The sequence below is a fragment of the Mirounga angustirostris genome, unplaced genomic scaffold, assembly GCF_029215605.1.
Source record: "Mirounga angustirostris isolate CCGP_5_RB_7025 unplaced genomic scaffold, mMirAng1.0.hap1 SCAF_10, whole genome shotgun sequence".
In the NCBI taxonomy this organism is placed as follows: Eukaryota; Metazoa; Chordata; class Mammalia; order Carnivora; family Phocidae; genus Mirounga; species Mirounga angustirostris.
In genome coordinates this window covers 26,840,087-26,864,570 of record NW_026991718.1, presented here as the reverse complement: position 1 = coordinate 26,864,570, position 24,484 = coordinate 26,840,087, and the positions used below count along the sequence as shown (strand labels likewise).

Sequence of the window (24,484 nt, the reverse complement as noted above, 5' to 3'; positions counted from 1 at the left end):
AGCTCCTAGATGGGCTGCGGTGCTCGGATGCCCACGTTCACACAGGTCTACGGGTCGGGGGGCAGGGGCGGGCAGAGTGCACTGCGCATGCGCGCGAAGCCCCGGCCAAGGTATCCATTCCTTACGCATGACCTGGGACGGGTCAGTTCACACAAACAAGGAACTCTCTTTTCTAGCTAAATATATTGCACGGGATACATCAGCCAAGTGAACAGTCACAGACTGCGAATCTCCCTAAAAAATCCTCAGTCTTCAGACAGTCCTCGGTAAAATCCAGATAGCAATCCATTCCTATCTCAGCATAGTTCCTGACATCACTTCTGGTGGATGTTCCCATCCTACTGACATTGTCATCCATAGTTTTCTCATTTCCAAGGTCACAGTAATAAAATGGGCAAAGAAAAGAACAAACACCTTTCCTCTCCCCTGCCCCTCATCTTGTCTTTAAGCCATTCAACAAGGCTTCCTCATAATCTAAATTCTGTGATACTCCTAGAATTTCTGTTGTTTTTTTAAGAATACTTACAGTTCTGTAGCTCTCTCTTCCACAGCACCTAGCAAGGAGTGTGTCTTTATCACGAAACTGTTTCAGCTGTGTGCGTGTGTGTGCACGAGCCTGTGTGTACCAGGTCATGATATATATTTATTTTCTTACTGATTGACATGAGTCTTTTTAAATAAGGTAAGAGTTGGTCTAGATCAGTGGTTCTCAAGTTATGGTCTCTACACCAGCAGTGTCAGCTATTACCTGGGAACTCATTAGGAACACGGATTTTGGGGCTTCATCCCAGACCTGAGTCAGAATCTTTAGGGGTGGGGCCTGGCAATCTGTGTTTTAAAAATCCTCCAGGCTGGGGCGCCTGGGTGACTCAGTCGTTAAGTGTCTGCCCTCAGCTCAGGTCATGATCTCAGGGTCCTGGGATCGAGCCCCATATCAGGCTCCCAGCTCAGCGGGGAGTCTGCTTCTCCCTCTCCCTCTGCCCTGCTTGTGCGCTCATTCTCTCTCTCACAAACAAAGAAATAAAATCTTAAAAAAAAAAAAGACTGCATAAAAAAATAATAATAAAAATAAAAATCCTCTGGGTAACTCTGATAAACACAAAAGTTTGAAAACCATTGGGCTCTATATAACTTAGCCTTTCTCAATCACAGAAGCGATTAGAGCCCTAGAGAAAATGATTTCCGTGACTCTTTTCTCATTTCTCCCAAGTATGATAGAGGGTATTCTAGATGCATAGGAGAAAAGCTAATAATTACATATGCTGGATGCCTTAGGGCATTAGGGCTTAATTCTCTCTTGGAAATGGTTGAGAAGGACTGTTCTAGAATAATGTCCCAAGATTCCCTACAGTGTCAAATTTATGTGATTTTACCTAAATTTTCCAAAACATAGTGATCCAACACAAAAAATTAAACACAATTATTTCTGCTTAAAATATATTTTATTCTTATCTTTATTGTGTTTGTAAACAATGATCCCACCTGATAATAAAGAAATTAACTCTTAACTATAGAGAACAAACTGATGGTTACCTGGGAGGAGGTGGGTGGGGGATTGGGTGAAATAGATGATGCAGATTAAGGAGTGCACTTGCTGTGATGAGCACCAGGTAATGTATGGAAGTGTGGAATCCCTAAATTGTACACCTGACACTAATATTACAGTGTATGTTAACTAACTGGAATTTAAAAACTTTTTTTTAAAAAAAGAAATTAAGTAAATAACTGTTACTAAGAATTGGAAACTAAGATTTCTGAGGATATTCAAAATTAGTGTCATGTTCATTTATCTAATCATAATGGTCATATTGATAAGCTCTCCTTAGGACAGTGATTTACAGCCTTTATTCTGCTGCTGCCCTGTTTTCTTCACAGCACACTCCCAATCAGCATCGCTCATCACAATGCTGTGATTCTCCGGGGGACTCATGGGTGGGGTGGGGGGGAAGTGGGGCTTGAAAAATCTCCTTAAAGACTCTAATGCCTCACACCATAAAGATTCACTACACTAGGATAAGAGACAAAGTTGCTAATAACAATCTAAGTCAGCAGAGAACATACCATCCTACCAGAACAGCCTAGTTTTAAATAGGCATTGACTGAGTTCCAGGATGATACAAGAGCTCAGAGCATAATTCATCGTTGTATATTTATTTATGCCCTGAAAAGAATCACTTTATTCTTTCAGAAGAAAGCAAAATCTGGTCATGAGAAAGGAAACATTTTCTTGTCAATCAAATAATCAACATTTTTATGCCTATTGTGTATGCATCAATGTACTAAACAGTATGTAGGATATGCATGGTTTTATCGCAACTGGATAGAAAAGATCAGAACATATTAAATAAGCAATATAAAAATATGACATTAATATATGTTAAATTATGAAGGACTAATTATGAAACCATTTGAGGTGGTTTTAAGAAAAATAGATTTCTAAATCGACCCCAGAAATGTTGACATAAGATGCATCAGAGGCAAGGCCCAAGAATCTGCATTTAAGTCCCCCAGATAGTTATGATAGTCAGTCAAGTTAGGCACCACCACCTTAGAAATCCAAAGAGGAAAATTTATTTTAATTGGTGCAGTGAGAGAGCACCTTCTTTGCGGAGCAGTGAAGCTGAACTAAACCTTGAGGATCTGGTAGAATGTAAGCAAAGTAGCAGAGAGAGCAGAGGGGATCTATGTTCACCTGTCTGGAACAGGAATGTTATCTGGGACGAAGCGCTAAGGAATCTTTGAGAGGTAGAGAATGAGTGCCTAGGGCAGTGAGGGAAGGCTTCCCCCAAACTGAGTCTTAAAAGACTGAGCTGCCAGTCAGAGAATGAGGGAAAGGGGATTCCAGGCAGGGGAAACAACTTGTACAAAGTACAGAGGAATGGAAGGGCAAGGTATGTTAAGTGAATAGTAGAAGTTCCGTGTGACTAGTGAAAAGAATCAAAATATGCCACTTTGGCATTTGGATTATTTTAAGCTGAAGGCAATTGAGACTCAACAGTTGCAGAAAGAAGTCTTCTCAGAGCTTCCGTTAACTGATTACAAACAGAAACTTCTGAGAAACTAGACCTGCCATTAACCCCACCCCAGGAGAGTTTTATGGCCATGAAGAAAGTTGGCACCAAGCTGAGTCTGCACAAACAAACCTTTCTAAAATAACCCTTATCTTCCATTAGTTCCCCCCATATACTTACCTTCCCACAATTTACCACCCCAAGAGCTCAATCCCTTCTCTTTGTAATCACTTCTCCACAATTTATCACTCATTGTTAAAATGGTATAGTCTAACTACCTTTTTGGAGTTTTCACTTCTTTCCCGTGAAGTACCATAAACATTCAAAAAAAAAAAAAAGTAACATTAATAAAAATGTGTATGCCTTTTCTCCTGTTAATCTGTCTTTGTCAGTTTAATTTATAGGACCCATTCATTAACTGAGAGGGCAGAGGAAAAAATTTTTCTTCCCCTACACTAGAATAAGCAGAGGAGAAAGGAGAGGAGCCCTATGAGAGGTAGGGTAGGAGAAGTATCAACAGGATTAAGAAGTAAAGGAATAAAAAGAATTGGAAATCCCAAACTCAGAGGAAGGCAAGTAAATTGCTGGGTGAACGTGTATTTCATATATTGTGTGAGTGATAGGATCCCAAAACCATAGAGAACTGGTAGATTCATGCCAAATCTATAAGGGGCAGCCTTCTCAACCCAAGCCAATTATTGCCTTGATGGGCATTAGGAGCCCAGTGCTGCCGAGTTACCTGATTTACATTTTCAAGAAAACACAGCAATCTAGATTTTTAGATAATATCTTCATACTTTTAAATGACTCAAAATTCTTTAAAACATCAGTTAGTCCAAACAAAAAATGACTCTTGGGCTGATTTGGATACTAGTTTATCACCTCTGGGCTAGAGTCTAAAAAACTCTTTACTGCACCGAAATTAGACCAGGGTCTGTCTGGTTCACCATGTGCCTGATTTACATGTTGGCAGGACATGGCAACCAGGCTGAAGCATCACTGGGTAGACAACAGAAATCAGGTTTGGAGCTTTTATTCAGAAAGACCTAGAATGAATGAATAAATAAATAAATATATAAATATATAAATAAACAAGGCGCCTGGGTGGCTCAGTAGGTTAAGTGTCAGACTCTTGCTTTCAGCTCAGGTCATGATCTCGGGGTTGTGAGATCCAGCCCTGAGTTGGGCTCCATGCTCAGCATGGAGCCTGCTTAATATTCTCTCTCTCGGGGTGGAGAGGTGTCTCAGTTGGTTGGGCATCTCCCTTTTGCTCAATTCATGATCCCGGGGTCCTGGGACTGAGCCCCGCGTCTGGCTCCCTGCTCTGCAGGGAGTCTGCTTGTCCCTCTCCCTCTGCTCCCCCCAACTCATGCTCTCCCTCTCTCTCTCAAATAAACAGATAAAACCTTAAAAAAAAAAAAAAAAAAAGAGGGGTGCCTGGGTGGCTCAGTCAGTTAAGCAGCTGCCTTCGAATCAGGTCATGACCCAGGGTCCTGGGATGGAGCCCCACGTCAGGCTCCCTGCTCAGCAGGGAGTCTGCTTCTCCCTCTCCCTCTGCCCTGCTTCTCCCTCTCCCTCTGCCTGCCCTTCCCCCTGCTCGTGCTCTCTCATCTGACCTTCAGAACTGAAGGTTAATCAACTTGTCTTATTGTAAGCCACTAAATTTGTGGCCACCTGTTACAGCAGCCACCTGTTACAGCAGCCACAGGAAACTAAAACAGACCGCAACCAGCCCTCCCCAGTGATAGGAACTAGAAGGGGTTTTAATTGGTATTTTACATTCTTTTTGGGTAAGAATCTAATCAAAGGTTATCAGGGTTAGTAAATAGTCCCATGCCTCCTCACAAGAGCACCCTCAACAAGTCATCATCTAGCCTCTAGCTGAACACCTTCTACACAGAAAACTCATCATCTCCCATAAATACCTGATGGACTTCAGATACCTTTAAGTATTAGAAAATTCATTTATTTTATTTTTAAGATTTTATTTATTTGGGACGCCTGGGTGGCTCAGTGGGTTAAGCAGCTGCCTTCGGCTCAGGTCATGATCCTGGGGTCCTGGGATCGAGTCCCACATCAGGCTCCCTGCTTAGCAGGGAGCCTGCTTCTCCCTCTGCCTGCCGCTCTCCCTGCTTGTGCTCTCTCTCTGACAAATAAATAAGTAGAATCTTAAAAAAAAAATTTATTTATTTGACAGAGAGACAGCCAGAGAGGGAACGTAAGCAGGGGGAGTGGGAGAGGAAGAAGCAGGCTTCCCGCGGAGCAAGGAGCCCGATGCGGGGCTCGATCCCAGGACCCTGGGATCACGACCGGAGCCGAAGGCAGACGCCCAACGACTGAGCCACCCAGGCGCCCCTATAAAATTCATTCTTGTACTGATCTGACGCCAAAACCAGGGCTCCTTAACTCCCAGATCAGTGTTCTTTTCATTCTATTAAATTCAGCTTGAATGAGGTCTTTAGATACCAAGTTTACAATATAAACAATTTCAAAATAAAATGCACAAGATTCCTAGAAGATCCTATAGAAATTATGACAATATTTACTTTTTAAAGCATTATTACATCAAAAAGTGAGTCAAGAATGATACCCTTTATTTTCCCCAGTTGATTTTGCACTAAGCATTACTTTTTGTTAGCATCTTCAACAACCCTATAGGAACAAATAATTATTTCATTTTCATTATAATTAGGTAATTTGTACAATATATACAGGGTTCAACAAACTCTACTAGCTACATCTTTCTATTTTTTCATATCCTACATATAAATCCTTATTTAACTAGTCAAATCAGAAGGAATATGGATTCAGATATGGGTGAGTCTCAAAATCCAGTTCCTTAATGGCCTTATAATTTTTGACAGATCGTTAAGCTACTGAGCCTTAGTGTCATTACCTGTAAAACGGGAGTAATACACAGGCTTATGGTTGCATAAAATAATATGGATCAATAATAACCATGTCAAACCCAGCATAGGTACATAATAAACATTAATTCCTTTCCCCACTCCAGATAATGCAAAATAAGGAACTAAAAAAGGAGTACTGTTAAGAATAGGGGCATTTAGCCATTAGACACAAAAATGTTTGAAAACTACAAAATAAAATTTACTGGCAGAGTGTGAAAATTCTTTAAATGCCTACACAATTCAGCATTATGCCAACTCATGGTTAAATGTAATTTTCTAAATGTGCCATCACTCTGAAACAATTTCCCTCATTTATCAATAATTTCTAAGTACGTACCCAATCAATAACTGACAAGGAAGCATAAGCCTTCGTGAGTTGAAATGTCACAGGAGCCAAACGTCAAAAACAAAAAGTTTATTCGCTGTTTAAATTGTGTGGATTTAAATATATGCTATTCTATCTGATATGGAATGAATGCCCCCCTACCCTCGCCCAACTCTTTAAAATAGAGGACGCCTGGGAATAAAATGTCTGGAAAGGGCTTAAGAAATCAGGGAGAGAAAGCAACAGGGGGAATGAAACAACTTTCCGAACACATCCGTGTCAACGGAAAGTTGACGCCTCTCTAATCCTGAAATAAAGCTTCTGCAGCCACAAGGTAATCAGATGGCATGGTTTGTGCCGTCCTCGGCACTGGCCAGTCCACGCCTGTCCTAAGGAATTAGACTGGAGTTTTCCCTTTCGGCACGACCCACAGCTCAGGCGAGAACACGCCAGCACGCTGCGGGGATCCACTCGGGTGACTCCTAGGGATCCGGAGACTCCGTTTTCACAGCCGACACCCACCAAGTCTCGAGAACCCCCCCTCCCCAAGCTCCTCCCGCGCCCGCCTCGCCCCAAATTCGCACATGCGTACACCCAATTAAGAGAGGTTAGACCGCTCCCCCTCGATGTGGGTCCCCACGCCCAGATGCCACGCAGCCGGTCCTCCTGCCCTTCTTCGGGCCGCCGGCTTCTCTATCCAGTAATACGCATGTGTAAGACTGTGCCGCACGGCAACCCGTTAGCCGGCAGGGGTGGGGCGGTAGGCGGGACCGAGTTTCTTGCGCACGCTCGGGACATGCGCAGTGCAGCGGCTGAGGCGCCAGCTGTCGATTTGGAAGTTCCGGGGGGGAGGGCAGCGCATGCGCGAGTGTACGCGTTGCCGGCGAAGAGGGGAGCCTGACGACTCGGAAATTTGAATACCACAGTAGCATGGAGTGTGACCTCATGGAGACTGACATCTTGGAGTCGTTGGAAGATCTAGGGTAAGACTGCCAGGGTACGGGTCTCCTAAACCTCACACTGCCGGCCCCCGGGAACACCTCCTCCGCCCCAGTCGGGGACACCTGCCTCTGCACGCCGCACCCGGTGGCTCCTGACTGTCGCCTCCTTACGGCTCCGGGACCCCAATGCCACGTCCACTGTCTGCCCTGCCGGGTCGGGGCCCTTCTAAAGCGACGACCCTAGGCCTTCCCTGTGCTCCCTGAAGCCGAGTTACCCGCAGCGTTTGTCAGTCATGCGTGTCATTGTCTGGGCTCTGGCTTCTCGCCACCCCCCTCCCCGAGCTTCTCTTCTTGCTCCCCATCCTCTTGCCCTGCCCCCTCACTCAAGAGGTTGCCGAAGTTGATTCTCTTTTTTTCGTAGCTGTCCTCCAAACTTCCTGCTCCTCTCTTGAGCCCCTATTCCTACCCCACCCGTTTCTCTCAAAAAATCTCCTTTGCCCAGTCATGTCTGCATGCACTCAGGCTTCCCTGAGCCACATGCCTGCATCCGTTCCGCTAGCCCGCTTACTTATGCGCCTCACCTGTCACCACCTTCATGGGAGCCATTCACTGGCTGTTTCCCTTGACAGTGACACTCTGCTTCGTCGAGTCACCATTAGCCCTTACCCTAGAGGCATCTTCAGCCACCAAGTCCCTACGTGTGTGTTGTGCATTTCCTCTCTTCTGACAATTACCCAACCATAATTTAGTACCTAGAAGCTGGAAATAGGGCTTCTTACCTCACTGGGTCACTGAGATTAGTGTACTCTTTAAAACTTGAGAATTTAGAACCTTTTGGTCTAAATGTGGTTCCAGAAACACATTGTGTGATTAAATATTTGTCTACAGGTAAATGGTGTCCAAAATATATATAGATAGATTTAGCTAGCTAAATTTATAAAGTAGCAAGTCCTTTATCAAAACCTTCCTCGAAGGTTTTTCTGTGACATGGAAACCTTTGGGGGAACCTTTTTTAGGAAAGGACACCGTGAGGTTCTCAGAGTCTGCCCGTTTAAGTCATTGCTGTCCTGATAGAAATTCTTGGGAGAAGAAGTGGTAGTGCTTAAATCTTTTTTCTTAAAGTGAGTTACCATTGTTCTTTTTTTTTTTTTGGAACTTGCTCTGAATTTTCATGAATATTTCAGACTTTAGGGGACTTATTTCTTTGATTAGAGCATAGGTAAAAGTCACATTCAGCAAAATGGTCTCTTTGGTGGACATCTCAGACTAAATTGCTTGCTCACATATAAATCCATTCATTCAGTAAACATTTTCTTGAGGAACACTTGCCCCTTGGCAGTGTTGGGCTGATCATTTATGGGTCAAAGTGAGGTGGAAAAGAAGTTCACACTGTCAGAATATTCTGTGAGGAGAACTGAGGAAGGTCCCTTTACTTGGAAAGAATGAAGTCCTAAAAGCTTCCTAGAAGAAATGACACTTAGGGTTAGCATTGAAGGAGTAGTAAAATGAGAGGAGAAGGGAGCCTTATTTAAATGTGGTTGTGCTGCTTGGGTAGATGTTGCCTAGCAATTGGTGATGGATGCTGTGTCTTCCCATTATTGTTCTTCTGCCCTTTAATCTGTATTTTTTTTCTTTTCTGGAGTACTAAAAAAAGTAATTTTTACTATAATAATTGTAAATCAAGTAAATATTCTAGATGAGTTGTAATGTAAACCTTCAGATTTTCTGAAAACTTTGCTATGAATTTTAAGCCTAACCAATTAGTTTGGTGGCACTCAATCATTAAAATTCATAATTAATTGACATGTACATTTAAAGGATTCACTGAGAAATACTAAAATTTTAAATGACTTTTATCTTTAATGTGGCACACAGTAGGAATTCAATAACTACTTGTAGAATAAACTAACAAATTATGAATGTGTAACACAAGGAGAGATTTCTAGGCCTAGTCTCTTTATTGCAATGTCTAATTATGTGTGGTTTTGAATCTAGATGCCAGACTATATATAATCTCACTTTTTGTGTAAGATTTTTTCCATTCCATCAGTGTAGAAAAACATAGGTGCATTTTAAAAGAATCAAGTATTGTCATTTCTCTAACATCTCTATACTTCCAAACATCAAATTATCTTAAGTATATTTAATGTTTCATCTTCCATAAGTTTTTATCAATATTTCAGTTAAAAGATAAAATAATCTTCTGGAGAATATATATTTTAAAATTACCCTGAAAATGACAGGATCTTTAGTTCTAGCTGTATTCTAGGTTGGGGTTCATTATTACTATTGTCTTTTATGAATGTTTGCATATTTAATAATACTTTAAAATTATGCTTGAATCACTTTCAGAGGATTCAGATGCACCAGTTCACCCAGACATCAACTTGCCAGCAATTATTAATCTTTTAAATTAATTCAGACATTTCTCTGGTACTAGTATGTCTTAATAGCCTTAACTGTCATCAGATATGGAAAAAGGAAATAAATAATTAGCTGGAAAGTTTTTGCTTTCAAAAAAAGTAAAAAAAGTCATTGCTAATTGATTTCTAGAAAAGGTAACTTAAATCGTAAACTATAGTATAATCAGCTATCTCTTGTTAATGTGGTTTTAATATTCAGTTCGGTTAAAGTAAGAAAATCCTTGTACAGCAAGAGCTTTCAGTATAATGTATAGAGGTTGACATAATTTAGTAGTATATGAGTCTCTTAAATATTTATATATATTTTGAAGGGTGGAAATGCAGTTATGTAACTTATTTTTCTAATAGCTCTTATTAGATTAAAATTTAAATTTTAGATTTAGTTTTCTATAAATTTTATTTACATCTGTAAGTTTGCAGAGTGGTCATCATAACTTATGAAACGATTGTTTATTCATACAAATAATACATAGTGTTTGTATAAAATATTAGGTGTGATTTTATATTCTTCTGAAGTATAATTTTTTACTCACCAGTTACAAGGGTCCATTGTTGGAAGATGGCGCTCTGTCTCAGGCAGTCTCTGCTGGAGCCAGTTCCCCCGAGTTTACCAAACTCTGTGCTTGGCTGGTGTCCGAATTAAGAGTGTTCTGTAAATTAGAGGAAAATGTGCAAGCAACTAACAGTAAGTAAACATTCAGTTTTAGGTACAAAATATAAAAGTAAAATTGGGGTATTGTCAGTTGAACATTATTAGTACTAAACCTGAAGTGTTAAGTTCTTTGTAAATTAAAAAAAAAAAAAAAGATTTATAAAGAAACCCAAATACTTTTCTTTCCTCCATTATTTATAGAGATAAAGTGATTTTGGAAGTTGAGAAAACAGATTATAGTTGTGCAACTACTAAAACATTGTGGTAGTTGAAAAGACCTTATTACTCAAATACAGAAATGGGAGACAAGTATAGCATATATGAACTTTCCATTCTTTGTGAAACATGGCTTGTTAGTTCTTAAATCGGTGGCTAGAACTGGAAATTGGGATGTTTTTCTTAGATTCCAGAAGTACATATAGCATGTAAGGGAAATGCATTATAATTCTGTTATGCATGGGGAGAAAGAGAACACTTAAGAAGTTAGGAATGTATCACTAGATCCATCACAACCAGATGCAGCTCCATCAGATTTATGGTGTTGAGAGCTGTTTTATATTTGCCAATTTTGTTATTGTATTAGCACTAGTTTGTTGACTCTGCAAAAGAGACAAAAGCTTGGAACCCAACACCCCACCCTCTGGTTCCCTCCTACTATAGGTAAACCTACAATAGGAGACAAAGAAAAATGCTCTCTAGTTAACCTCCCCTCATGGAGAACTATACACATAATCCCTTTTTTTTCCCCCCACACAGAATCGCGTATTGAAGAGCTCATTTTCTTGCATGTTCAGTATATTTAATGTGCGCATGTTAGTTGCAGCCAGTTCTAATTACTAAGGACACTGTCGTGTAACAGTAATGATAGCAGCAACTTACATTTATTAAACAATATGTTGTAAGCAGTTTCCATGTGTTAAGTCATTTAAAACCTGAGGTAGGTTTTATTACTCTTTTATACATTAAACAAGGAAGCACAGCTAGGTTACATGCACTGCCTGAGGTCACACAACTAGTACGTGATACAGCCAGAATTCAACCCCAGCAGTCAAGTTTGGGAACCAGTACTCTTTAACACTGCCTCTTGACCTAACATTTCAGAGATTGTAGGAACTTGTGAAAACACCTATAGTAGATGATAACTGTTTATAACCTGGAACCCCTTTGTTCACATGAAAACATAGAAGCCAACATACAAAACAGTTAACAGTGTACCTGTTTAGTTGAAATTAAGAGGGAGTACTTTTTGCACAACTCTCTCCTCATCCTCCCCAGCTGTTTCTAAAGGAGTTCTGTGGAATTTGAGTTCACAGAACAGTTTGCAAAACAATGATAATACAGCCTTCCCATTTTACAGATGAGAAAATGCACCCAGGGCGCTTGGGTGGCTCAGTCAGTTAAGTGCCTTTGGCTCAGGTCATGATCTCAGGGTCCTGGGATCGAGTCCCGCATCAGGCTTCCTGCTCAGCGGGGAGTCAGCTTCTCCATCTCCGTCCTGCTCGTGCTCGCTCTCTCTAGCTCTCCCTCTCTCTCTCTCTTGCAAATAAATAAATAAAATCTTAAAAAAAAAAAAAGAAAGGAAGAAAGAAAATGGACCCAGGTCAAGTGACTCAAAGTTTGCCCTTGTGTGATAGAGAACCATCAGAAAAGTAAGGAAGAAGGAGCATTGTTTCTCCGTGGTTCACAAGATGAACTCGGTACTTAACATGTTTGGGAATATAGAACTACAAGTCATGTTTGCTAACTTCAAATTTAATCTCACTGGGAATATTAGGCACAAATGAAACTGGAGATTAGTACAGTAATTAAATGCTTCACTTTGTGGTTCACAGGGGGAGGAAATCATTGAGTGCAACAGGACTTGGGAAGGTCTTATCAAGGAGCCGGTGGGCTTTGATGGAGAGGTGGGATTTGATAGATGAAGGGAAAGTAGAGGGTCTATCAGTCACAGGGAATAACTTAAATGAAGGCACAGAAGTGGAAATGACAGTGTTCTTGGGACAGTGGGGAGGCTGGCCTGGCACAAATAGAATATTTTTGAAGGTAAAATGTAACTACTACATACGTGTCATAGGTACTACTATAGTAATATGCAAGGGAAGGTAAAGCATAGAGGCTATGAAGAAATCTTTAAAGGCAGACAAATAATTAGATTAGATGGGGTAGAAATTAGGAAACGATTAAAGATTCTCAAAAAAGGGACTAACGTAATGAAAACTTATTAAGAAAATTGGCAGTGGTGTGAGAAAGGATGAATTAGAAGTCAAAGTAACTTGTACTAGGAAAATCCTATTAAAACTTTCTGTTTATATGTAACTTTTATGCTAAAGGGAAAAACAGTCATTTTTATTAAAGTTATTTTAATTCTTAAAAGGCCCGAGTGAAGCTGAAGAATTCCAGCTTGAGGTGAGTGGGCTACTAGGGGAGATGAACTGTCCATATCTATCACTGACATCTGGTGATGTGACCAAGCGCCTTCTCGTTCAGAAGAACTGCCTCCTTTTGCTCAGTAAGTTCATGGCTACTAGAATGTAGCTATTACTTTTTTATTCATGTTTTCTTTGACTAATAAACTGGCTGTTGTACTATTTCATTACGGATTTAATTCAAAATGCTACTTAAAGAAAACTATTACATTTCCAACTTAGAAGCTAATGGTGGGCCTATGCACTGGTAGCAGCGTTTGTTTTGTAATTACTACTCTTTTATCATTTAACTTTGCTGGTACTATTGCGCTTCACCTAATATGACCAAAGTTAGCGCCGAGTGTCCAAGTGTGTGATCATTAAACCTTAGCGTTCTAAACTGGAAGCACATTTTAAAATAGACTAGGAAAGTAGTGTGGGAATAATGAAGATTTTTTAATAAAATTAAAGTGTTTTATATTGTGGGTATTTCTTTGTGGTTGGGTAATTGGGGATTTTGGTTTTGTTTGTAAATATATCAAATTACAGTATAAAATTTTCTGGAATAGTATTTGAATTGTTCCTGTGCTTATTGATCATTCTGGGAAATTGTTACGAAAATTCTTTCCTTCCATGTTTTTTATATACTAACTACATTCCTTTCTTCACCCTGAGAAACAGTAAGTAGACTCACAAATTTTATTGCCTTAAATGAATTCTCCTGTAAACACAACCAATAGTCTTAACTCACAATTTTTGTAGCAGTCTGAGACACATTTAGATTAAGCTTTAGTTAACTGAATATTATAGTTCTTATTATGACACAGTTCAGAGGATTTTTAAAATTATCTTTACAACTGTACTGGTTTCTGAAAAATGAGCTCCAATTTTGAAGGTTCGTTTTTTTAAAAAAGGTATTCATCACCACTATACCCAGGCACTGAGTTATTCCAGAATCACTTACATAATTTCCCCTTTGTTGAATGATTGTGGGGGTTGGGAGGTAGGCACATAAGATCAGATACTGCTTTAAATACTGATACTGCTGCATGTTCTTATGCATGCATTCAGTATCCTTCAAATTGTGTGATTTCTAGAACTGGCTCAGTGACAGTGTACTCACTCATTCTACCAAAACCTAATCTTTGGCACTCAGGATATGTTATCTTACATAGGAAGATAAGAACTTCATGGAGAGCTTAGTAATGACCATAAATAATTCTTTCAAAGAACTAAGAGTTTGGCCTTTTTAGTGTTCCTGCTTACAAAAACCACTTTATAAAATGCCTTTGACTCCTTCCTGTTACTTAAGACTGCACTGAATATTATTTTGGGATCAGGGTTACAATTTATAGACTTCATTTTAATATGCTATCACCTCAGAAGCTCTTCAGTAATATACAACTATTTGCTTCTCAACTAAATGACTAAAACCAACTGAAGGTTATGCTGCTCTTGGAATTCATGCACACATACACTGTTCATTCCTCTTTATCTTTGCTTCTGCTGTTTCCCCTTTAAAATATTCCCCTCAGTTTCTATTCTCTCTGTCATGCTAGCATTTATATGCTCATTCTCTGTTCACTCTGTGTAAATATTTCTCATCTTTCCAAGTATCAGTTGTCACCTCTTGATGCTATAATTTTACTTATTTCTCCAGCACCCTCTACCTTACTGATTTGAATCTTTTAATATGTTGTGTTCCAAGGGGGGAAATAACCAATCTCATTAGAATTGTTAGTAAAATAGAATAGTCTTTGAATGAGTGGCTAAAAGACTCTCCTGTGTCTGGTTAAGAAGTTTTGACTGTTCATTGCCTCTCTGGTTGTCAGATTATTTCCCTTAGGTAAACAAACAAACAAAAACCTCAGATTCTGAGTTCCTAATAGATGAAGAATTATTCATCATGAATGCATATATTCTTTATTCCTAACTAGATTGTCAGTAGAGATCATCTGTTTTGTTTTTATATCTCCAGTGCCCTTCCTAGTACTTTGAACACATCAGTAACAGATAATGTTTTCTGATGGTAATTGTATTGGTGAACTAATTTTTGGATGCCTGAGTTAATGTTGTCCCAAATTTAGAGAACCGGTTTATTAAATCATATGATTTTCTAGAACAAGGGTTGGCAGACTTTTTCTTTAAAGGATGGGACAGTAAATATTTTCAGCTTTGTGAGTCGGAAGGTCTTTGTCACAACTGTTTAACCTCCGCTGTTGTAGCATGTACCAGCCATAGAGATTATGGAAATGAGTGTGGTAATGTTCCAGTAAAACCATATTTAGAAAAACAGTGGTTATTTTCATGACAGTGGAATTTTACTTTTTGATCTTTTAACTCCTACAGTTTGCTATATGGAACACATTAAGATTTCAGCCGTTTAGAATGACCTTTCCAGAAACTTGCTGTATTTATTGTTCTAACATTACACCTTGGGTGTAGGAAATGAGATAGTCAAGCTGATCATTCTTTTAAACTTTTTATGAGACTTAAGAGCCCAGAAAATGTCTTTTTCCAAAACTATCTAATGTTGTCAGAAGGTTCTCACCCAAAATCCTGAGCTCCCAATGGTTATTAATCATCTTTCATAAAAATTTAAATGTCCTTGGGAAAGTTAAAGGAATAAGATTAAATATTTATACCTTCAATTACCTGAAGCAGATTGCAGCCCTCATTATGCCTGGCTGAAATCAACACATGAGGGGATGATATTGATACAAAAGAACTCTGTCAAGAAAAGATCAGAAAGTTTTATTGATGTTGTTTTTCAGGAGTGGGGAGGGGGGAGAGAATGAGGAAGGTAGAGGGAAAGTGAATACTGAGAACTTGGATGGAAGAGGGTTTTCTTTAAACAGAGAGGGTGGCATTAGGCTACTGGAAGCCATGAGAAAGGAGCTTTGGGGAGTTTCATGTCTTCCCCCTTTTGTAAGTTTTGACCACTTGAAAATGTTTCATGCCAGTTCTGAACAGACTGCCTAAGTATTGGAAGGTAAGAGAGCAAGAGAGTTATATCACTGGTGCATGTCAGTGGTGAGAAGTAAAATAATAATAATAACCGGTTCTAACTGTTGCCGAAGATTGGCCACCTTCCACCTTTTGTAAATTTGTTAACAGATGCCAGCCCCTGTTCTGGAGTTCCTGAATAGTAGGATATAAGAATCCAGATTTTGAGACGTGATCTACCTTGATACTTTCGTTTCAGAGAAGAATCACTTATTTATAAGTTACCCTTTAAACATATATTGATTAAATACCTGAATTTCAGAACCAGTTTATATGTTATGTCATTTGCAGGTAAAAATGGTTTTTTTTTTCTTGTTTTTATCCATTCTTGCAGCTTTAAAAGTTACGTATCATTAGGTCTATAGAGTTGTGACTCCAGACTTATGACTATTAACTGTAGCTGTATCTCATTTTGAAATCTTATTTTGTTTACTTCAGCATACCTCATCTCAGAACTAGAAGCTGCCAGAATGCTCTGTGTGAATACTCCTCCAAAAAAAGCTCAAGAAGGAGGCGGTAGTGAGGTCTTTCAAGAGTTGAAAGGCATATGTATTGCTCTAGGAATGTCCAAACCTCCAGCCAATATAACTATGTTCCAATTCTTCAGCGGGATTGAAAAAAAAGTAAGACCTTTAGTACCAGATTGTAGTGTATTAAAGGCATAGTCCTACATTTGTTTGAAATGAAGCAAGTTAATTTCTCTTAATGGGAACCTAATGTGCATATTATTAATTGTTACTAAATGAGTTTTGGGTTTTAAATTCTAGATACCTTAAAGAGAAGTTAGTATGTTACTTTTTTTTTTTTAACTTGTCAGCATGTTTCTCTTTCAAAAAGGAAACTTTACACTTTGATTTATAAGCTAGGTATAATGTAAAAAGAATGAAGACTTAAGTCCTTTTTAAAGCTTTATCGTTGAACTTTAACGCAATTCATTTTTAAGTTCTTGATCATTAAATGTTACCACCCTCCTTTCATTGACTGGACAGAAAAAGATGTAAATGTTTTTGATTTTTAATCCAGTCACTTTGAATCTTATGTTTCAATTGGCAAACTAGGTTTGTTGACTGCTAACATAATCTAGTATGTGAAAATAATTCAGAATTATTTTTATGCCACACATTTAACAGTTAAGAGGTTTTTTAAAATATAATTGACTAGGAGTAAGCCATTTTAATAAATTAATGAATATAAGAGAATGGTATTTGTTATAGCAGAGTTACTCTCTGTATGCATATCTGCTGGACTCCAAGAATTGGTACATTTGCATTGTGGGGTAGATGGACACCATGATGCACAAATTTGGCTGAACTCTACAGGGGAGCAGCACTGTATTCATAGTCCATATTTTTCTGTGTGTTCATTCATCCATTCAGCAAGTACACATTGAGTGCCTACTGTTGTCAGGCACTGTTCTAGGTACAGTGAAGGAATCATGCTTCCATAGGCACGTGAGGAGTGGGACAAGTGAGTGTCTTTATCGTGTGGGTCCTGTACATTTCAAAACATCCTCCACCTTTGCCTCTGTCAGGAATCTTCTTTTGATGGCAAGATATGATGGGAATTGGGAAGATGAGGAGGATATGTTGTACTTTTAGATTTGTTTATTCATTCATTTATGTGTTTGTGTCAGTTAAAGGAGACATTAGCAAAAGTTCCACCTAACCATGTGGGAAAGCCTTTATTGAAGAAGCCAATGGGACCAGCCCACTGGGTGAGTAGCAGTCATCTTGAGTTGTCCTGGTAAAGAACCACTTATCTCATGATGTTGACAGTTTGTGCTGTTTAGGTTATGTTTTCCAATATGTAGTTTCCTAGGTGGACATTCTTAGAGTCCATTTTTGTGAATCTGAAGATTTATTTGGAATAATTTTACTTGTGTAAGATTAGAAACACTTATCTCGTAATTTATAAATATTTCACATAGCTGGTCAAAATAAATTGAAGTTCGGTATGTTTTTAATGGCCAAATGGGTTGCCTTCAAGCCAAAAATGTCATTGGGCTAAACTTCACACAGCAAATTATGGGAAAGCTAAATGAGAATTCTCTACTTAGTCTTTATTATGTTTCGAGACATTATTTAGCCTATTATTTCATGAACTTAAAATAACTTTTAGTAGTATATTAGGTAATATGCTTTGTGCTAAGTGCTGGGGAATCATTTATGAATGAAACAGACACAGTCTCTGCAGTTTTGGAACCAGGGGGTCAAGCACATTTAAATTCTAACTGGTCTTTTAAATTTCTTTTTTAGGAAAAGATAGAAGCAATTAACCAAGCCATAGCCAATGAATATGAAGTTCGGAGAAAGCTGCTAATAAAACGTTTGGATGTCACTGTCCAGTCTTTTGGCTGGTCTGACAGAGCTAAGGTACATATAAAATATATATATATATATTTTTTTTTTTTTAAGATTTTATTTATTTATTTGAGAGAGAGCACACAAGCTGGGAGGAGGGGCAAAGGGAGAGGGTGAAGCAGACTCCCCCTGAGCAGGGAGTCTGATGACCTGGGGCTCCATCCCAGGACCCTGAGATCATGACTTGAGCCAAAGACATCTGCTTAACCCCCTGAGCCACCCAGGCGCCCCATATTAAATATTTTTTTAAAAGAGCAGAATATGTATAGACATGAGACTTAAACATTCTTAGCACAGTTTAGATACAGTGGAGAGAGAAATGCATAGGAGACACATATAGGAATTTTTCTTTCATGAGTTGCTGAGTAGCAATTCTTTCAGCCTTTCAGCAATAATGAAAACATTTTTTTCAGCTTTTTAATATTTTTTTAACAAAACCATAGGTTTTAGACCATACTGGGAATACTCACTCGTAGGAGAAACAGAGTATTTGAAAATCACTAAAAGACTAAATATCACTAAAATAATTTTTAAATTACTCATTTACTGTACTTTAAGCTAACAATTTCATTTGCTAATTAGAAATACTGGATTTAGCAAGACCAGACATTAGTAAGTATTTATAGAGAATTGAAGAATCTGGTAAGATTTTAGTTTTGCTTCAAATTAAATGAGATAATCCGGGTAAAGATCTTGGTCATTCAACAGATATTTATTAAATATCTATTATATGATCAGTGAGCAGAAAGTAATTGACACACGTGACTTCACATCCTTACGACTCTGAAATGGAACTAATCCTTGAACTTAATGGGGAGGTTGGTCCAGTTGTGTATTATATGTTCCCTTAATAGTACATTCATGTTTGAAAACAGATTTTTTTTTTTGAATTTTAGTTGACTCCAAAAAAATTTTTATGTAGTTTTCCTAAATAATGTTATTTTCACCTAAAATCTTTAAACCTTGGCACAGCCCTATTTGGCTGCTAAATTGTTGGGGTAGGTATTTATTTACAGTATTTCAGTGTTGGAAAGAGGTGTTGGAGATCAGTCTTAACTCCTCTCATTTTGTAACTGGAAAAAAACAAACAAATACGGAGACCCAGTAAATGGGAGGCTTTGTCTGAGATCTCACAGCTAGTCCGTATCAACACCAGCAGCAAATCGTTCTCTCCTATGGCTGTTGTGTAGGAAATGCCAGTCCTTTCCTAAGTTATCTTTGATAGAAACAATCATTCAAAAACAAGAAGCCTGCACCTCTTAGCTGGAAAACTCTACCAACGAAGTCATGCCCCGACTGAGGCAGTACTGCGTGGTTCTGGTTTTGGCCCTGTCTTTACTGGATTGTACAGCTGGTATCCTGACCCACTGTGTCTGAGCTTCCGTCTCTCTCCCCACTTCTGACATCTTTAAAATGCCATGTTTATTCTAGGGGTTATTTTAAGATTCTTTTGAACCGTAATATACAATGATTTTATGAACTATATAAATACATTGGAGAGGATAAGGAAGGACTATACAAATTACACAAATCTATGTTTTCATCGAGTGGAATTTATATACTGATCATCTCATTTTGAAACTTGGTTTTAAATCACTTTATAGAAATAACTTTGCACAAAATGAACCAGTTTCACATAATGAAATTTATGTACTTATATCACTTTGAAATTGCATTTTGTATTAGTTATATTCGAAACATTAAGCTACCTTCTCAAAGGTTTTTGTCTCCATTCAACAAACATTGAGCACTTACTGTAGGCACAAGTGACCATAAGAAAGAAATACAAGACCTGTTCAGGAAACTTCCCTCCAGACAAGCTATGGAATGACAATCTCTTTATCCTTTTAATTATTCAAGTAATTTTTTTCTAATAAAATAGTCACTGATCATTCCATTGTCTTCACCACAGTAGCTATTTTCATTTTTAGTATTGTTTTCCTTGCTTTGTCTGTTTGCACAATTCTAATAAACATACCTTTTTACATCCTTTTTTTCCCATATAATTTAAACATTTACAATATCAATATTTGAGTACCTGCGTATAACTGACAGACTTACCAAATATTTTTTTTCTTTGTACTATTTTACTGTGTATTATAGCTGTTGTTTCCAAAATTTAGTAGATAGGAGATTGTTATTTCTCACAATTTAGGTTTATTTGCCTTTTTTTAAAAGATTTTATTTATTTATTTGACAGAGAGAGAGAGAGACAGTGAGAGAGGGAACAGAAGCAGGGGGAGTGGGAGAGGGAGAATCAGGCTCCCCGCTGCGGGGCTTGATCCCAGGACTCTGGGATCATGACCTGAGTTGAAGGCAGCCACTTAACCGACTGAGCCACCCAGGCACCCCGGTTAATTTGCATTTGTTGATTCCTGTCTGGAAAACATTTCTTATATTTGTTCGAACTTTATTTTCTCGTGTGTGAAATTTCTGTTTATGTCTTTTGCGGTCTTGTGTTTCACACACATTGAAGTGACGTGCCAAGGTGTCCCAGATTCCCAGTGGTTTGTCTCTCAGGAGCTGACAGTCTTAATCATTAACTTATACTTCTACTAAATGGTTAAAGTAGACTTTTCTTTCTTACTTATTACTTATAATAGAGGAAAGTATTACACAGGGGGGAATCACTTCAGAAGAAATGTATCCTGTTAATTAGAACAAATTAACTGTAGCTAACATTTTTTATCTCATTGTAAGCAAACATGATGGGAAAATTCAAAAGCAAAATTATTGAAATGAGTTTACATCCTTATATTTAGATAGATAGAATGAGTATGTTTGAGACCAATGTCAGGGGGGACCTTTTTACTCCCACAGTCCTAAAGGAAGCTCCTCTACCCTGTGTGTCGCCTTTCCAACATTATTCCTTGCTGTATCAGCAAGTCTGACAGCTGTGTCTTAGGGTAGTTCTTGACTAGGTAGGAACAATGGTGAGTATAACTAACTTTTTTCCTCCCATCTTAAGCCTAGTAACTATTATTATCAGACATTTTGGAAGTCTTTAACTTATTTAATATCAGTGTTTCTGGGGCGCCTGGGTGGCTTAGTTGGTTAAGGGTCCGCCTTCGGCTTGGGTCGTAATCCCGGGGTCCTGGGATTGTGCCCCGCAACGGGCTCCCTGCTCAGTGAGGAGTCTGCTTCTCTCTCTCTCTCCCTCTGTGTGTATGCTCTCTCTCTCTCCCTCTGTGTGTATGCCCGCTCTCTCTCTAGCTCTTACTCTCAAATAAAAAAAAAAAAAAATACGTCAGTGTTTCTATGTCATTTTGAAAATTCACTTTTGTCTTTGAACACTTTGCTTCGACAGAGTCAGACAGAAAAATTAGCAAAGGTTTATCAGCCGAAACGCTCAGTTTTATCTCCTAAAAGTACTATTTCTGTTGCCCACCTCCTGGCTGCAAGACAAGACTTGTCAAAGATTTTAAGGACAAGCAGTGGCTCTATAAGAGAAAAGACTGCCTGTGCCATCAATAAGGTGACTGAAGTACCTTTTATTTTCTTTCAAATATACATTTATTTCTATTAATAAAATACCGTAGTTTAAAATATCTTTCTTATCCCATAGGTGTTGATGGGCAGGGTGCCTGACAGAGGAGGTAGACCCAATGAAATTGAACCTCCACCTCCAGAGATGCCACCATGGCAGAAAAGGCAAGATGGCCCCCAGCAGCAAGCAGGAGGCCGAGGAGGAGGGAGAGGTGGTTATGAACATTCCTCATATGGAGGACGAGGAGGTCATGAACAAGGAGGAGGGAGAGGTGGACGTGGTGGCTACGACCATGGTAGCCGAGGGGGAGGAAGAGGAAATAAGCATCAAGGAGGCTGGACAGATGGGGGGAGTGGAGGAGGAGGTGGCTACCAAGATGGTAGTTACCGAGATTCGGGTTTCCAGCCGGGTGGCTATCATGGTGGTGGCCACAGTGGTAGCTATCAAGGCGGTGGTTATGGCGGCTTCCAAACATCTACATATACCGGAAGTGGATACCAGGGTGGTGGATACCAGCAGGACAATAGATACCAAGATGGTGGGCACCATAATGATCGAGGCAGTGGTCGTGGAGGGAGAGGTGGTCGCGGAGGCCGAGGTGGTCGTGGAGGCCAGGGAGGAGGTTGGGGAGCAAGGGGGAGCCAGAATTACCACCAAGGGGGACAATTTGAACAGCACTTCCAGCATGGAGGTTATCAGTATAATCATTCTGGATTTGGACAGGGAAGACATTATACTAGTTGAGGCTACAGAACCTTACACTTTGCTAGAGCTCAAGTAATAGAAACTTAGTTTCAGAATCCTGAGTCCAGCATCAATTTTGAATTAATGTGAGACCACAGGTGGCAGGCAGATTCCTGCTTGGCATAAGTATTTGTAGGTCTTCATTCAATTCTGTTGGGTTTGTGTTTTGTTTTGTTTTTTTTTAAAGGACTTACATGACAAAGTTTATTTGAGAAACACGTACATCTCTCCTTTATATAAAGAACTTTTTAAAAGGTAATTAAAATTGCCTTTAATTGACCAGTAGACTAATTCCACAGTCAGAGCATGCATACTTTTTTGGGAAGAAATTACTTGAATAAGTAGTTTTCAAAAAGCGGTTTTAGAAATGAGGATTCTCCTAGATTTTTTTAGATTTTCAACTAGGAAATCTTCCTCATATTAACAGTCCATCTGTATGTGTTTTCCTAAAAGTAATTCTAATGCCTATTTTCCAAGCACAGTTCTGCCCTGATTGGCTTTTTATTCAGAGAGATTTTGCCACATTTGCTTCATGATAGACTTTTAGGTCAGTTCCTATTAAATGAGCTCTTCCACAGATAGCACATTCAGTAGCCTTATCCTTTTGATGGAATACTGTACCATATGCTCAACTCTGAAAACTTTGAACACGGCCAAAATCCGTAAAGATTATAAAAGCAAACTAAGTTGTGAACCTATAGTACATGTAGGCATTTATATAGTATAGCAATTCAGACTGACCTGCATCCATTCAAAACAAGTTCCTCCTTAAACCTTATTTTTACTTGAAATCTGTTAGAAGAAACAGCAAACAAATTTGTTTTATGCACGAGTTAATACCACTGGCTCAGCAAATACAAGTTAGTTTGCTTTGGGCAGGAGACTTTTTTTGTAATGGAAGAAATGCACTACCAAGTAAGAGGACAGATTTTTGCTTAGTGCAGGAGGCCCTTTATTATTGCTGCAGAAAACAAAAGCCTGGCTGAGTTGATGTTTTACATTCTCCTTTACTGAAATCAACATGAAGCTTCTTGCTGGGTTTTTGTATACGTAAACATTGTCAAGCTGTGAAAGAAAATGGCTGGAGGTGTGCTTTGTGTGAAAGGTGAGCAATAAAGTATCTGTATGTTCTCTCTCTGGTTTGAGTTTTATTTTAGCTACTTTTAAAAACTGAATTAATGTGGATACTTGTTTCAAGCTTATGAGCTAAGGCATCTGTTCCCCCAAAAATTCTTGAGTGTTTCTTTAAAACATAATTTGTGATGAAAGATAACCCTTACCCTAAAACCATAAATAAATTGAAAAAACCCTATTTACAAATTTACCTTTTTCTGTAACATTATAGCTACAAAACTTCACTACTCACTTCTGGCCACTGGGTGTAGCTGTTGTTACACAATGTATTAGGCAAAGCTAAATTAATGGCCCTAGTCTTTCAGGGCTTTTTTGGTTTGTTTTATTTTGTTTCTCCATTCTTCCTAAGAATGAGGGACATTTCTCTTCAAAGGAAGTGAAATGAAAATATGTTTGTAAAAACAGAAATAGTATTTCCTTTTCCTACTAATTTGGGCCTTTTAAAGAATCAACTCATGTCTTACCATAGAATAGCAATAATCTATTTGCTATTGAGATAAGCACATTCTTTTGGTACCTAAAAACCATTTTGAAAGCCTACCTTGATTATTTTGTTAATTTTACCTGTATACTAGATTTTTTTGGCTAGGCTTTACCATTCTAAACTTGAAGACAATTTAAAATACTTTTATTTATCATTACAGATTTTAAGGTTTGTCTTGAAAGTTGTATTAGCCTCTTTATGCTGTTAAATATGTTTAGTATGTATAGGAGTTTCCTATTAGAGATAAAATTGTCAAGGTTTCGTATCTTAGAATGTATTCACATTTACCTTAGCATTTGCTTTAATCTGTTTTGTAACCAAAGACTCCACAGTATATCTAATGAATATGTTTCATTCTTTTGACAAATATAATTGATTTATTTTTATGGTTAATAGATTGCTTTTCAAATTTGAGCATATAAGCAAGCAAATTATACATTTCTCCATGATGGCTCTAAAATTTGCATCTTCATTTTCTGCTTCAAACTAGAATTTTTTTCCCCGCATTATAAACCCCAAAAAGAATTGTCTTTTAGTTTCTCCTGTTTTGACACAAATTAAGTTCTCGGATAGGATTTCAGACCACCAGTTAGTTTGTTATTA

General features: G+C 38.5%; 1 protein-coding gene across 1 annotated transcript; it reads left to right on the top strand.

The window, feature by feature from the left end:
• The first annotated feature begins 7,060 nt into the window (after nucleotides 1-7,060).
• Nucleotides 7,061-23,396, top strand: FAM98A (family with sequence similarity 98 member A). The gene is made up of 8 exons (XM_045884398.2): nucleotides 7,061-7,228; nucleotides 10,146-10,294; nucleotides 12,636-12,770; nucleotides 16,111-16,295; nucleotides 17,306-17,386; nucleotides 17,928-18,044; nucleotides 21,340-21,507; nucleotides 21,598-23,396. Exons 1-8 carry the CDS (start codon nucleotides 7,176-7,178, stop codon nucleotides 22,261-22,263), a joined length of 1,554 nt encoding a protein of 517 aa, XP_045740354.1. The 5' UTR covers nucleotides 7,061-7,175; the 3' UTR covers nucleotides 22,264-23,396.
• Nucleotides 23,397-24,484: the final 1,088 nt, after the last annotated feature.

What these genes read in the sequence shown, in the direction of transcription:
- FAM98A (XM_045884398.2), top strand. Translation starts at nt 7,176, where the DNA reads ATGGAGTGTGACCTCATGGAGACTGACATCTTGGAGTCGTTGGAAGAT. An exon ending in TCAGCGGGATTGAAAAAAAA is followed by an intron (nt 16,296 to 17,305) that starts GTAAGACCTTTA and finishes TGTTTGTGTCAG; the next exon opens with TTAAAGGAGACATTAGCAAA. An exon ending in CAATGGGACCAGCCCACTGG is followed by an intron (nt 17,387 to 17,927) that starts GTGAGTAGCAGT and finishes TTTCTTTTTTAG; the next exon opens with GAAAAGATAGAAGCAATTAA.